The following is a 13,728-nucleotide window of genomic DNA, read 5'->3' as shown; positions in this document are numbered from 1 at the left end:
ACCCCGGACCCGGGCCTCTGGGCAGATTATCCTCACGGAGATATCGTTCACATCGGAACTTGCAATAAGGACGGTATAGCGCAGTAGTAGCACTCGGACACGTTTAGTGAGTCCATTCAGCCTGCTAGTTTTGAGGTCATATTGCGGCCGGTCTGAACGAGCTGGAGCCCATCCGTAGAAACACTCTACGGCCCCGCGCTAGGATAGGCGCGTTGATTGCGCCTTCTGTGAGTGTCTCTCTGGCCAACACGCCCTGGCAATGTAAATAATCGACTCAACCAATGCGTGTACTTGGGTCGCGGCTTGCACCTCGAAGCTTTTAGCGCGTACTAGGCGCTTCTTGAAACATGAGTGGGCGCCTTCATGCGCCACTCGAAGACATGTTAATCACCGACCACCACGTAGAAATATTGCGAAGTCCTCTCCGAACCCCGTTGCATAGTCTCTTGTACGCCGCTTCGCTCCTCACTTGTACCCATGTCCACTCTTCGCCTCCCAGACGAGGTCTGCGAAGAAATCATCGATAACTGCCGCAGCTTCTTGGACGACGGCGACTGGTCACTCGAGGAATCCTACCAAGTCCTGCACGCATGTAGCCTGACATGCCAAGCCTGGCTGCCTCGCAGCCGCCTCCGACTGTACTCCGTGTTGCTTTTTCGACGCCACCGCGACGTAGGATCGTATCTAGAAACCCTGGCGACCTACCCCTTCCTCGGAGATCTCCCCCGAACTATGGTCATCAACTCAACGGAGGAGTGTATTCCGTTCGCAAACGAGGAACTAGCCCAGAGACTGCCAAATATTCGCACGCTGTGGCTCGCCGTCGACATGGCCCTCTACTCGTCGAAGTACCTCGCCATGGCTGGGCAGTATTCGATCACCCAGCTCTACGCCCACTTCCAGCCCACAGCCAAGGATATCGGTCATCTGATCCGGCTCCTGCTCACCCTTCCGAATCTAAGGCAGCTCCACATGGCGTCCGCTTCGCATGGGCGCATCCTCAAGCCTGCGTCGTTTTGCCCGCCTTTGTCCGACGCAGACGTCCTCCGGACGGCCCCTGCGCCTAGACAGCGCCCGATCCGCTCCATCGTGCTCACAACACTTGAGATAGAGGCAAGGAAGCAGCTCGACACGCCCGCGGAAGGGGTGATACTGATATACTTGATGCCTTCTGACAGGCCAGCTGGTACGAAATCTTCAGCATCCCATCACCGATGGTATTTAGCGCATCTGTGGTCCACCTGTCCATTCGCTGCTTGACCACACGATCGCCTCACTATAGGCACCGTGAGCATACCCCCTCATTTTTCCACCCTGCCCCGCTAAACAAGGCCAAGAGTTACTAGGGCTGCAGGGCCTGCAAGTTTACATATCGTTCCTCTCGTCACTCAAGACGTTGGTCTTCATAGTCGAGCCCGAGAGTCTCCACCACAACGCGCTCGGCCACTCGGCCGACGGCACTGTGTTCTACCCATGGATCACTTCCGCTCTCTCCCGAGCACGAACACATACCATGCTAAGCACCGTATGCCTGCGGTTCTGGCGCCCGCTATCAGTCTGGAGGTCCGCCCCGCTGAGCCGCTACGGCTTTCTGGAGATGCTCGCAACGCGTGCCCTGGAAGACGCCCTCCGCGACATACCCAACCTGTCTCAACTCGCCGTGGAGCTCCCGGCAGGCCCGGGGGATCCCCTAGACGTCTGCAGCTGGTGGGAGACGGAGCTGCGCAAACGCTTCGGGCGGCTCAACTTGAAGGCCCAGATTTCGGTAGCAGTGCACCCCAGGTCCGGTGCGCCCTACTTCCAATTCTTGCCGTGAATAACATAGGTGCACTCTTGTCTGACGTTTTCCCGGCGGTGCATAGACGCGCTCTCGCAGGAAGCATGCCGTCCAATATGGGTGGATTTCAGTGAGGAGACTCCCGATGCGTATCGAGTAAGAACCCCCCGCTTGGTGTGCCGGTCTTGAGCAGCAGGGGCTACATCGCTGACAGCGATTCCAGATACTGTCGCAGCGCCGCTACCCGCCGCGTCTCCAAGACTCAACGACGGACATCGTCGTGGCGTTCGACTATGTCCCACTCACCCAAGTCCTCTCCGGGCGTGGGGATGGTGTGTCCTGCCCCCATGAGCCGGCATTTCCCCACGACGCCGCCGTCGGCGAGGAGATAAACATCGTCGTAGCAGTGGGTAGTTCTCGATTGCACCTCCGCGGGCGGCATCGTTCATCATGAGCTGCAGCCCACAGGGCTACAAATACCTCCCGAAGTGCCGCTGGTGCAACAGCGTGTCGGGCGGGACGCGCTGAGCACCCGCGCGGAGCTGGCGCACATCGTATCTGCGGGCCTCCATACGCTCATGGTACGTCTCCGGTGATGCATGTCTTGTTATATGTACCTCATTGACGTCGCGACTTCCCTGTGTGTAGGAAGAGCACCCCTTGGTGCACAAGCGCACGGCTGTCGAGTTCGCGCGACTGTGTCTGATTGAGGTGCACCAGGTGGCGGAAGATGTGCTGCAGGCTCTCTTCGGGATCATCCCCGCTGGACGGCCGTTTTCGGATGCTCGAACAACCATGGGACGGCAACTTCAACTGGAGGCGTGAAGGTAAGCCGGTCACGTAGGTGTTGTAGAAGCGTCTGGACACAATGATACATTTACCCTTGGTTACTACGCCAGCATTGTTCGAGCTACCGCATGAGAAAGGCTTGCCTCTCAGTGCCTTGACCTGGCGCAGTCTCCGTCCAGTAGGTTGTTCCGGACCGTGACGCTCTGCAACGCCATCACAAGCATATAATAAAAGTAGTACACCTCGAAGAACCCGACTGTTGCGAAATGACGTCCAAGCGGTAGCGAACTCGCACCCTAGATCTAACCCTCGCTCAGTCACCCGTGCCGACTCAGCGCTACCGCATCAGCTCGCGCTTCATGCGCTGCCGTGACTGCGTTTCTCACCGTGTTCCCATTAACGACGGCGGGGCGGGCGGAGAAAGCGCAGAGCGTGTGGGTGGCGTGGGCGCGCACGAGGGAGAGGTGCAATGAGAAGCGCGGGAAGCGCGGCCTCGACCGTCGCGGCGAGCACGTCGTTACAGTGCACCGTGCGCGTCGGGAGAGGTACCGCGGGAGCGCTTCGAGCGCGGCGATGGGCTAGCTTTTGAAAGCAGGCTGGCGATCTGTCGTGAGGTGTCGGGCCAGGATCGCGGTTCTGGGTGGACGGGGCGGGACGCACGGGGTTGATCATGATCAACGATCTGCTCGACGGGCTACAGGACGTGTGCGCGGTGCGCGTGGAGGGCGGCGCGTTGCTGTGGCGGTGGGGCGCGTAGAGGATGCTTCAGGCGATCGTCGTCGTCTTCTACATATGCATCCCGTAGTTTAGCTGTGATGAGAAACTCCGTAGCCTCGAGTACAAATCGACCCGCCGTGCTTACCTCCGACGCCGTCGGGCAAGTAGTAGAGGCTCCCCAATCGCCAAGAGTGTCTTCCTGATTTCATTATCAATATTCTGGAGGTGTACCCGCCGTAACTTCCAAGATGTACAAACCCTTGGCGAGATTGAGTAAAGTGTCACTCTCTTCGCCGATCTCTTGCGGAATACGTCCTAATTGAAGCAGCTCCGAGTCGGATACAGAACGCGCGATGGAGCGAGACGAGACCAGATGAGCATTGAAAAAAACGGTAAGTGGATAACAATAAAGAGTGGGGCGGGCCGCGAACAGTGTATAAACGCAGGGCGGGAGGCGGGGACATAAGTAACGAGTCGAGTTGTACAAGATTCATATGCGTGTGAGGGGGATCCGTCCAAAAGGCGGGCAATGCCGGTGGTCGTACAGCACGGGGTGCAAAGTGGGTGTATGCGCGCGCCCAGATAGCAATGAGCAGCGAGCAGCCGAGGGAACGCGTTCGAGGAGACGGAGCGCCTAGACGAGGCGGCGCGGGGGCTCCGCGGCCTTCTCCGCAGCCTCCTTCTCCTGCTGCGCCTGCAACTGGCGCTGCCACTCCTCGAACTGCTTGAACTTGGCCTCGCGCAGCGCCTGGATCTCGCGCTCTTGTTGTTCGCGTTGCATGCGGTGCTCCGCGAGCTTCTACACGCGCCCAATGAGCCGTCTGCAGCGTGGAAAGGGGGAATGGAAAGACGTACAGCTTTGAGGCTCTCGACGGTGACGAGGAGATTGTTGAGCGTCGCCTCAGAGAGCTCCGTGATCTGCATAACGCACGCATGTTCTTGGTCAGTGCTGTGAACTTTACGAAGAGACGCGCGGCGTACCGTGTCCGTCGCCTGCTGCACGATATCCTTCTCGCCCTGCCCCGGCTGCGAACCGGGGATGTGCGTCGCGGGCGGCGGCGGCGGGCCCCACGCGCCCTCACGCGCAGCAGCGTCCCGCCCCCACCCTGGCGCCGCGGAGTCGCGTCCCGCCGGCCCCCATCCTGCCCGCCCGCCGTCCTGCTGCTGCGCGCGCGCATCCCGCTCCCGGCCGCCCCACCAGCCCCAGTGGTCCCACCGGTCCCAGTGCCTGTGCCTGCCGTGGCCGTCGTTCCGCTGCGGTGGGGGGCCCTGCATCTGCGCTTGAGGTTGAGGCTCGGCGGGGTCTTGCGGGCCGTTTGGGAAAGGAGAGGGAGGGAGGGCGGTGCCGGGCGGGGGGTAGGCGCGTTGCGGAATGCGGTCGCGCATGCATTGACGAGCTTCCACCCAGGCGTGGGCGTCGTGGTGACAGTGCCACCAGGTGGCGAAGCCGGCGCCGAAGGCGAACCAGAAGAAGCGGGAGGTGGCGCGGCCGCAGCGATACATGTGGCCCCAGTGGTGCGGATACATCGTGGATAGTGAGTTCGTCTGTTGAAGATGCTAGATGAAAAGAGGTGGACGCTAGATTGAAAGAGAGAGCGATATAAGCTTGGTGTGCTTGGTAAGATGCGGGGTGCAGTCGGTGATGAATGTCGGTGGATGAGTGAGGGCTTACTGACCGGAGGGCGCGATGGTTTTATGTCGCGCGGAGGGAGGGGTGCGCCGCCGGGATGCGTCAACTACGGGGACGCGGCCGTCGGGGTGGTATGAAGCTGCCCGGCGCGGGGGATATACGCAGCTCTGGAACGGGGGAGAGTGGTCTATGGCCTGCGGAAGAACTGGATGTGCCGCCAGGCCGCGGAGGCAAGGCAGGCGCTGGAACTCCGGCCGAGGGTGCGCGTATACGAGTAGACGGATTTGAGATCGGATGCAGCCGAGTGGCTTGTGCAGCTGCGTGCTATGGCCTGCGGATGCGGCGTAGAAATAGAGGCAGGTCGAAGGGCATGGTGGGGGGACGCAAGGCAGGACGGCGTAAGGCAGACGGCATCGAGGGCGGAAGGAGAGCGTGCCGGCGGAGATGACAACGCCCGGCTCGGGCTCTCCCTTGACGCGTTCCCCCGGCTCCGGGCCTGCATCGCTTTGTGACCGCCCGTGACGGTTCGCGTCATCCCCGAGGTTTTCGGACCGTATGTGTACGCGTCCACAGTCGCGGCTGCTGACGACGTTGACGGTGGCCACCATCGTAATCACACACTGACACGCGTCATCCACAGCTTTCGGTCCTTGGATCGTTCAAATGGCCGCTACATCGCGCGTACGTCCACCCTGTATCACCGTTTGCAAGATAACATACTCACAAACAACGCTTGCAAGGACGAGTCCCGGTCGGCATATACCTCAGTACACGCCGATCGGACAGGCAGGTCAGATGGACCGCATCGCAATTACATCCGTCACCAGATCCTCCATCAACACCTTGAGAGCACGCTACGACAAGCGTCGGCCTCGACAAATTCAGTCAGTCCTTATTATATTCTCCACAGCCGCACCTTCCTCAACCGTCATATCCGTCCAGAACGTTTCCCAGAGCCTTGCACTGAGTTCCATACTGCGATCTGGAGAGTCCATGGCTCGCCATGAGGACGTGCGAATGGCAGGCGGGCTGTCCCCGGATGACCTGACCAACATGACGCCAGTCTCCCTTTCAGTAAGCGTCTTTACGCTAACCTCCGAGGAGCCTAATTGTTGGATTTGTATGTGCGCATCGCGAGGACTCTCTCGAAATTGCCCTCGACTCAGCCTCGCCTAGCCCAGCTTACAGCGCGGTACAGGACGATAGACGATCACGAAAAATCCGCGCTCAGGATTGCATAGGCCACCAAATGCCCACCAGAGCGGGGGTGGCTTGCAGCCTGGTGGCGCGGCGAGCATTCAACCAGCCACTGTGAAAGGCAGTAATCGCATTCAAATACTGAACACGCCTCAGTGGCAGGTTTCTTTTGATGTGGCCCATCGTTTTGTACCGCGCTGTAACCCTCGCATCACGCACAAGAGGCATCGTGAGGACAAAAAGATCTCGTGAGGCCTCGCGAGGCATTCCAATTATTTGTCCCACCTCGCGAGACGCCTTTCGAAAAATCCGATTTTTTCGTTACACTCAACGCTGATGGCTCTGTCTTCAGAACTTGAAGCTGCAACCAGCACTCCTCCGAAATCTCGAAAATGAACTCAAGAAGACGCTCCTAGCGGTAGCGGAATACTATGCACCCGGTGCCGTGGGAGGTAAGCACGACGAGTTGCATCGTACCCGGAAGCCATCGAGGTTCTCATCACAATCGTTCTAGCGGATGGAGAAGGCGGTGACGACGACGACCCCCTACAAAGAGCCTCCCAGCTGCCCGAACGCATCCGTGACCAACGCGCCGCCCTGACCCAGCAACACGCCGCCCTCCACGCGCACCGCGCACACGTCCTCCAGCTCATCGAACAGATTAACGCCGTGCGTCGCGCCCTCCCTCCTCTAACGTCTACGTCTCCTTAACTGACCGCCCGATAGGCCCAGCCCGCGCTCGAAAGCCAGTTGGTCACCGCGCTTGAAACTCTCCCTCCGCACCTCCGCGCCACGCGCACCGCACAAGCCGACGTGCTCGCCGCGACCGTCGAAGCCGCGCTCCTCAAGCTCTCCCTCGTGCGCGCCCGCGCCCACCGCGCGCTCTACTCCTTCCCCTCCTCCTCCTCTTCCACCCTCCCCGGCCCCGCGTCTTCCAAACCAAACCCCGCGAAGACGGTCGGCGACGCGGTCGCAGCGGCGCACGGGGCGCTGCGGGCACGGGCGCGCGCGCAGGACGCGGAGATGGGCGCGCTGGACGGGCAGATCGCGGCGTACGAGGGCATGCTGGGGCTCGTCGAGGGCGGGCGCGGGCGCGAGGGCGCGTTTGCGCAGGTTGTAAGGGATATGGCGCGGGTGAAGAGGGAGACGGAGGAGTGTAGGAGGGAGCTGATGCGGTTGGGCTGGACGGGGGACTGAGCGGGGTGCGTGTGTCTGCTTGCCACTGCGAGGGCATACGTCCACGGCACTGCGTTCGATGGAATAGTTGTATTGTATTGTACTGTACGTCCGGGTCCGTATTGCAGAGCGATGGTGAAGGGTTATGGATCATGATGTTCAAGCATCCCCGCGGCATCTACACCCAGTACTTACCTTCGCCCTTCATCCGACAGCTGCTAGCCCACGGCCGTTCAGTCATCTGCGAGCATTCGCCCAAGAGGGATAATCCCGAAGAGAGCCTGCAGCGTGTCGTCCGCTATTTGTTGCACCTCGACCAGACACAGTCGAGCGAACTCGACGGCCGTGCCGTTATGCACCAAGGTGTGCTGTTCCTACACGCGGCGGACGTCATTGAGGTGTATATAGCAAGACGCCACCGCCCGAGACGTACCATGAGCGCATGGAGGTCCGCGGTAACGAGGTGCGCCAGTTCTGCGCGGGTGATCGGCGCATCCTGCCCGCCATTTCCTCCCGAGCCCCGGACACGGTGCCGTTGCGCTATTGGCTCTTCGGGAGGCATTTGAAGTCCTGAGGGCTGCAGACAACGAACGTGAATGGTGATGTCCACGGCGGTACGCCCGAAAAACACCTACTTCTACGACGATGTCCATCTCCTCGCCGACGGCGGCGTCGTGGGGAAACGCCGGCTCATGGGGGCGGGACACACCGCGCCCGCGCCCGTAGAGAACCTGGGTTAGTGGGACGTAGTCGAACGCCACGACGATTTCCGTTTTCAGCACTTGGGCCGGCGGCGGATAGCGGCGCTGCGACAGTATCTGGTGTCACTGTCAGTTATGTGATTTCTACCGCTCAAGACCGGCACAGCTCAATGTTCTCACTCGATACGCATCGGGAGTCTCCTCACTGAAATCCACCCATATTGGACGGCATGCTTCCTGCGAGAGCGCGTCTATGCACCGTCGGGAAAACGTCAGACAAGAGTGCACCTATGTCATTCACGGCAAGAATTGGAAGTAGGGCGCACCGGACCTGGGGTGCACTGCTACCGAAATTTGGGCCTTCAAGTTGAGCCGCCCGAAGCGTTTGCGCAGCTCCGTCTCCCACCAGCTGCAGACGTCTAAGGGATCCCCCGGGCCTGCCGGGAGCTCCACGGCGAGTTGAGACAGGTTGGGTATGTCGCGGAGGGCGTCTTCCAGGGCACGGGTTGCGAGCATCTCCAGAAAGCCGTAGCGGCTCAGCGGGGCGGACCTCCAGACTGATAGCGGGCGCCAGAACCGCAGGCATACGGTGTTTAGCATGGTATGTGTTCGTGCTCGGGAGAGTGCAGAAGTGATCCACGGGTAGAACACAGTACCGTCGGCCGAGTCGCCGAGCGCGTTGTGGTGGAGGCTCTCGGGCTCGACTATGAGGACCAACGTCTTGAGCGACGAGAGGAGCGATATGTAAGTTTGCAGCCCCTGCAGCCCTAGTAACTCTTGGCCTTGTTTAGCGCGGCAGGGTGCAAAAAGAAGGGGGTATGCTCACCGTGCCTATAGTGGGGCGATCGTGTGGTCAAGCAGCGAATGGACAGCTCGACCACAGATGCGCTAAATACCATCGGTGATGGGATGCTGAAGATTTCGTACCAGCTGGCCTGTCAGAGGGCATCAAGTATATCAGTATCACCCCTTCCGCGGGCGTGTCGAGCTGCTTCCTTGCCTCTATTTCAAGTGTTGTCAGCACGATGGAGCGGACCGGGGGCTGTCTAGCCGGAGGGGTCGTCCGGAGGACATCCGCGTCGGACAAGGGCGGGCAAAGCGACGCCGGCTTCAGGATGCGCCCGTGCGAAGTGGACGCCATGTGGAGCTGCCTGAGATTCGGAAGGTTGAGCAGGAGCCGCATCAGATGAGCGATATTCTTGGTTGTGGGCTCGAAGTGGGTGTAGAGCTGGGTGATCGAATACTGCCCAGCCATGGCGAGGTACTTCGACGAGTAGAGGGCCCCGCCGACGGCGAGCCACAGCGTGCGAATATTAGGAAGTCTCTGAGCTAGTTCCTCGCTTGCGAACGGGATATACTCCTCCGTTGAGTTGATGACCATAGTTCGGGGGAGATCTCCGAGGAAGGGGTAGGCCGCGAGGGTCTCCAGATACGATCCCACGTCGCGGTGGCGTCGAAAAAGCAGTACGGAGTACAATCGGAGGCGGCTACGAGGCAGCCAGGCTAGACATGTAAGACTACATGAGCGAAGGACTTGGTAAGACTCCTCGGGCGGCCAGTCGCCGCCGTCGAGGAAGCTGCGGCAGCTGTCGATAATTTCTTCGCAAACCTCATCTGGGAGGCGAAGAGTAGACATGAGCGCAAATCTACAGCAATCTGGTGTGTCCAGCGAGGCATATAACGGGTTTCAAAGAAGACTTGTATGTCTGGTTGCAGTGGTGTCGCAGGCCCACTTATAGATGTTGAGTAGTCCTCCTCCAGCAGCGTTCCGCGAACAGGTTACAGGAGTACAAGGGTAAATCGACGCCCAAATGCTCGCAAACGCGCTTCGCCGATTGCGAGCGGTGAGTCCGATCTCGAATGTTGGAGCAAGCGATAAATCGAGTCGTCGAGAGTGAAAGCGAGTGGATTCCGGTTGTCCCGTACAGTAGCGTCGTGGTACGGAGGCACACGGATAGCATACAAAAACGATCGCGCGCACGATACTGAACGCCTCGGCAAACGCCGGCGAGCAGGCGCTCGCTCGCTTAAATCCAAAATCCAACATGTACATTATCCCCCCCTCGACAAGATCACACATCGTCTGCCTAGGGGAGACAACATGTGCATCGACATGCACAGTCACTCAGCGCATGCAGAGGCCAACGCATGGCCCCTGCGTCCGCAAGATTTGACCGCAGACACGGTCTTCAAAGGGGATACGCCCGACGCACTACGTCGAGATATCATCTGTCTCACCGTCGCCGCTCAATGGCTCAGAGAAGCTCAGAGGTTAGTGTACATGTGATCGTCCTCCCCTCCTGGACAAGATCACACATCGTCTGCCTAGGGGAGACAAGCTCAGAGATGGCCGCCGGGCAACATCCGCCCGCGCTGCTAGCGTGTCTACGCTCGACAAGACAACTTTGAGCTTCCTCGGCCATATCGCTACCCTTCTCACCACCGGCAGCACTGAAGAGGATGATACAGCTGTCGCGGTCACTGGGCACTTGGAACCTGACGGCCGCTGCTCCCTGGTCTGTACCCGGAGCGAGAGGGTGTCGTCAACAGCGGCTGGCGCGACCTCTGCGTTGCCTGAGCTCGAGAAGATCCCCGTTGACTCCCGGGCAGCGCAGAACTTGACGGACGATCGCGAATGGGCCCCCGCAACGAGTGTGTAAGTCATCGCCTTCTGGCATCCGCTACTGTACGTCTGACCCATCCCGCAATTTTCAGTGAGAAGCCCTTTGACGAGCACCTGCGCGACGTTGTCGCCATTGTCGCCTACGTCCTCGGGATGTCGCGCCAAGAACGGCAGAGCGAGCATCTGGCTCTGTTGAGGCTCGACCTCTTCTTCATACGACGCGCGCACCGGAAACTCGCGGCCCGTGTTGACATAATGGACAGGGGGACGCGGTGGCCCGGCCGTCCCCTCGTCCTGATGCGAGAGTGCTACGCCACGTCGCCGCTCAGGTTCAACACGACCGTTCGGCTTATGTGCAAATTAGCCCTACTTGGAAAGCACGGCATCCTCCCGTCCGACCCCGCCTCCGACCGCGCCGTCCCTCACATCTATCCGCTCACGAATCTGAACGTCGGGCAGTGGTTGACTCTCCTGGAAGATCTGCTGTTGCGGCTGAAGGGCGCTCTCTTTGGCGGTCATGGGAAGTTGCACGAGATCAGGGAGGTGCCCACTGTGGATGCTACGAAGGAGATCTACGTCTGTCTTCATACTCTCGACACCATCTTGCGTTCAGATCTGTTCAAGATACTCGATGGACATGGTATGGACGCATGCCTCAGAAGTCGATTTGACCAAGTCCAGCGGAGTGATGAAAGCGGTGAGACGCCTGTGCCGCTCCATATTGCACCTAGCCACTAATAGTATATTGATAGGCGAAATACCGGAGGACGTCGATGAAGGTAGTCCTTCATGTCGTACTGACAAGCTGTTAGGTTACTGACAGTTCTAATCAGCAGCGGCACTCTGGAGCTCAGACGGGAATGAAGGGGCAGTCATGCAGCTCCATCGCTACCTTCAGACAATCACAGCCTGGATCACTGCCCGTCAGAGGCTGGTCGCCTTCAAGGGGACTATAAAGACCTTGGATATCTTTTACCTCAAGAACACCCCTCACATCACGATCACTCATGAAGACGTCAAGACCTTCGTGGACACCTACGTGCAGCGGCTGGAGTTGGCCTTCGACAACTACCCTGCCGAGTACCTGGCTAAAGCTAAGGCTGTGCTGACCGAGCGCAAGCTTCTCAGCAAGAACGGCAACACGTCAGAAGAATTCGCTCAGCTGTGCCAGGGGCAGATGACGATGCATCCAGAGACTTCCCTGATGGCTCTGGCATCTGCTGCAATCCAGGAATCTGAAGATACCCCCTTGAAGAGTCAGATCCCTGACGGTGTCTTCCCTGTAAGTCACCAACTTCGTCGTCGACCTCCTTCTGAACTGTCACCGCAGCGTCAGGGAAATATTGCGATCGGGGTCTGCAGGAAATGCTGCGCATGCTGTGACCTGCTCTCACGAGGATTCACCGCCCTTCCCAATCAAGACTCGTGCCAGGGTTCAGTCGCATTCCTCGTGCCAGGAACTCATGCGACGGTCTTTCCCTGGCTTCCTCCCTCTTTTGGTATACCACTCTCCATCTTGAAGGATATGAGGGGCTCCCTATTCCTAATCTTCCACAAAATGTTGTGCACTTCGGTGGCTGTCCCAACTTCCGACCATAACCGTGACGATGAGGCATTTGATTTTCGAGATTGAATATATGATGTAAGTGACATCTCTCTCTCTATACGCTCCTTCGATGCTGAATCTTTCGAACATGTATCTAGCAAAAAGGTGCAGCTCTTGGAGTAGTTTCAATTTGATTATCACATATATGAATACGCCAGCAGAAGTAATATAGTCTCTTTCTTGTGCAGTCTTCCCACAACTCATGCAGTCATGTCCCCCAGCGAGGCTTGATCATAATGGTTCGACGAGTAATGTTAATGATGGTACGCCGGACACGGTCAAGCACACTAATACTGACACTAACCAGAGGGCACAGCACCGCCAGACCAAGTTCCTGTCCTAATCCACACCACCAGTTCAGAAGAGATTCTCCGGCCTGGACGGCTACCCGAGTTGCGCGAGGTCAACGGCGCGCGCGTTCGTAAAAAATCAGAGCGGAGTTACGGCATTATGCGATAATGGTAGCGACATTGACAGCGAGTTCGTGAGTTAGCAAACACGGCGTATTGTGGGCGGGGGCGGTCGTAAACGCCGATGGAGGTCCATGTCCGTTCGTTCGTAATAAAGCGCGGATCGCAGAAGAGGGGCGGGAGTCAGACGCGGTCGCGGTGCGGGAGCTATTTGCGAGAGGCTCGCCGTATGATGGTGGCGAGCGCGAGCGTGCTGAGCGCCGCGAGACCGCCGACGATCGCCATGCCGATGTACCCCTCTGCGTACGCGAACGGCCGCGACGTGAGCAACCGAGCACTGTACGTGAACACTGCGCAAGAGGGACACACCTCGTGTGACACGCGTGTCGATTAGGGATGCAAGGCTCTGTGCTTGCAGATTTGAAGGCTCCTTGTCTAGGAGCAGTGCTGCGGGACGGAATGCGGGTGGAAGGAGTGCGCGATGAGTACGGCACGCGGTAATTGGATGCCCGCGCGCAATCGCCGGCGGGCGGGACGTACCGTTGAATCTCCTCGCCTCCTCGTAGTTGCCCATCTTGTAGTGGCCGAGCGCAAGGTAGTACAGACATTCCCGGCGCCGCCCAGGCTCCGCGCGATAGATGTCTGCGTTACTCAGTATCAGCATATAGATTTCGCAGTGGCATGCACGCGGTGCGAGTAGGTCATCCAAGACAAAGTGCGCACCTTGTAGCAGGCGCACTCCCTCTACCTGGTGCTCAGCCTGTGGGCTCTTCACCAGACCCCATGCATAGTTGAACTTCGTCTGGACCGTAACATGCGATTGTGCAACCTCCTTCTGGTACTGTAGCTTCAGGACCTGTGAGGAAGGCAGTCAGGCCCACCGCAAGCGCAGTACCGGAGTGTATTTGAGGGTGGTACCTCAAGCTCGTCGAAGGAGAGCGACTCTTCCGCGTCCGCGGCGTACGGCAGTTCTGTAGGCATGTGTGTTCGTGTCCCGGGTGATCTGGGCGTAAGTGGAATGGCGGTAGACGAGGAAGAGCAGGCAGGGCTGAGTGCAGGCTGAGGACGAGAAACGGCAGGATCGGGAGAGGACGCGCGGGGC

At 59.1% G+C, this 13,728-nt stretch overlaps 6 protein-coding genes across 6 annotated transcripts; 3 read left to right on the top strand and 3 right to left on the bottom strand.

Moving 5' to 3' along the window:
• Positions 1–406: 406 nt before the first annotated feature.
• On the top strand, positions 407–2,480 carry TRAVEDRAFT_29168 (uncharacterized protein; the record flags this gene model as incomplete). The annotated part of the gene is made up of 7 exons (XM_008040011.1): positions 407–1,113; positions 1,179–1,287; positions 1,338–1,787; positions 1,863–1,933; positions 2,001–2,183; positions 2,239–2,358; positions 2,426–2,480. A coding segment is annotated over exon 1 (590 nt), but the record flags the coding sequence as incomplete, so codon positions are not given.
• A 1,437-nt stretch (positions 2,481–3,917) lies between these two features.
• TRAVEDRAFT_47803 (uncharacterized protein) lies at positions 3,918–4,810 on the bottom strand (the record flags this gene model as incomplete). The annotated part of the gene is made up of 3 exons (XM_008040189.1): positions 3,918–4,082; positions 4,139–4,201; positions 4,265–4,810. The coding sequence occupies 3 exons, from the start codon at positions 4,808–4,810 to the stop codon at positions 3,918–3,920; spliced, it is 774 nt and encodes a 257-aa protein (XP_008038380.1).
• A 1,096-nt stretch (positions 4,811–5,906) lies between these two features.
• Positions 5,907–7,307, top strand: TRAVEDRAFT_47802 (uncharacterized protein; the record flags this gene model as incomplete). Its single annotated transcript, XM_008040188.1, has 4 exons — positions 5,907–5,987; positions 6,463–6,562; positions 6,625–6,779; positions 6,837–7,307. 4 exons carry the CDS (start codon positions 5,907–5,909, stop codon positions 7,305–7,307), a joined length of 807 nt encoding a protein of 268 aa, XP_008038379.1.
• Positions 7,308–8,167: 860 nt separating this feature from the next.
• Positions 8,168–9,624, bottom strand: TRAVEDRAFT_29164 (uncharacterized protein; the record flags this gene model as incomplete). Its single annotated transcript, XM_008040010.1, has 4 exons — positions 8,168–8,238; positions 8,314–8,763; positions 8,814–8,922; positions 8,988–9,624. A coding segment is annotated over one exon (591 nt), but the record flags the coding sequence as incomplete, so codon positions are not given.
• Positions 9,625–10,088: 464 nt separating this feature from the next.
• On the top strand, positions 10,089–12,243 carry TRAVEDRAFT_37517 (uncharacterized protein; the record flags this gene model as incomplete). The annotated part of the gene is made up of 6 exons (XM_008040070.1): positions 10,089–10,258; positions 10,317–10,643; positions 10,703–11,307; positions 11,363–11,389; positions 11,444–11,892; positions 11,941–12,243. 6 exons carry the CDS (start codon positions 10,089–10,091, stop codon positions 12,241–12,243), a joined length of 1,881 nt encoding a protein of 626 aa, XP_008038261.1.
• A 590-nt stretch (positions 12,244–12,833) lies between these two features.
• On the bottom strand, positions 12,834–13,607 carry TRAVEDRAFT_47799 (mitochondrial fission 1 protein; the record flags this gene model as incomplete). The annotated part of the gene is made up of 5 exons (XM_008040187.1): positions 12,834–12,925; positions 12,996–13,073; positions 13,167–13,268; positions 13,350–13,482; positions 13,545–13,607. The coding sequence occupies 5 exons, from the start codon at positions 13,605–13,607 to the stop codon at positions 12,834–12,836; spliced, it is 468 nt and encodes a 155-aa protein (XP_008038378.1).
• Positions 13,608–13,728: the final 121 nt, after the last annotated feature.

Source organism: Trametes versicolor (genome assembly GCF_000271585.1).
Source record: "Trametes versicolor FP-101664 SS1 unplaced genomic scaffold TRAVEscaffold_6, whole genome shotgun sequence".
NCBI classification, from domain to species: Eukaryota; Fungi; Basidiomycota; class Agaricomycetes; order Polyporales; family Polyporaceae; genus Trametes; species Trametes versicolor.
Note: the sequence above shows the minus strand (reverse complement) of the source record. Positions and strands in the feature narration are given on the sequence as shown.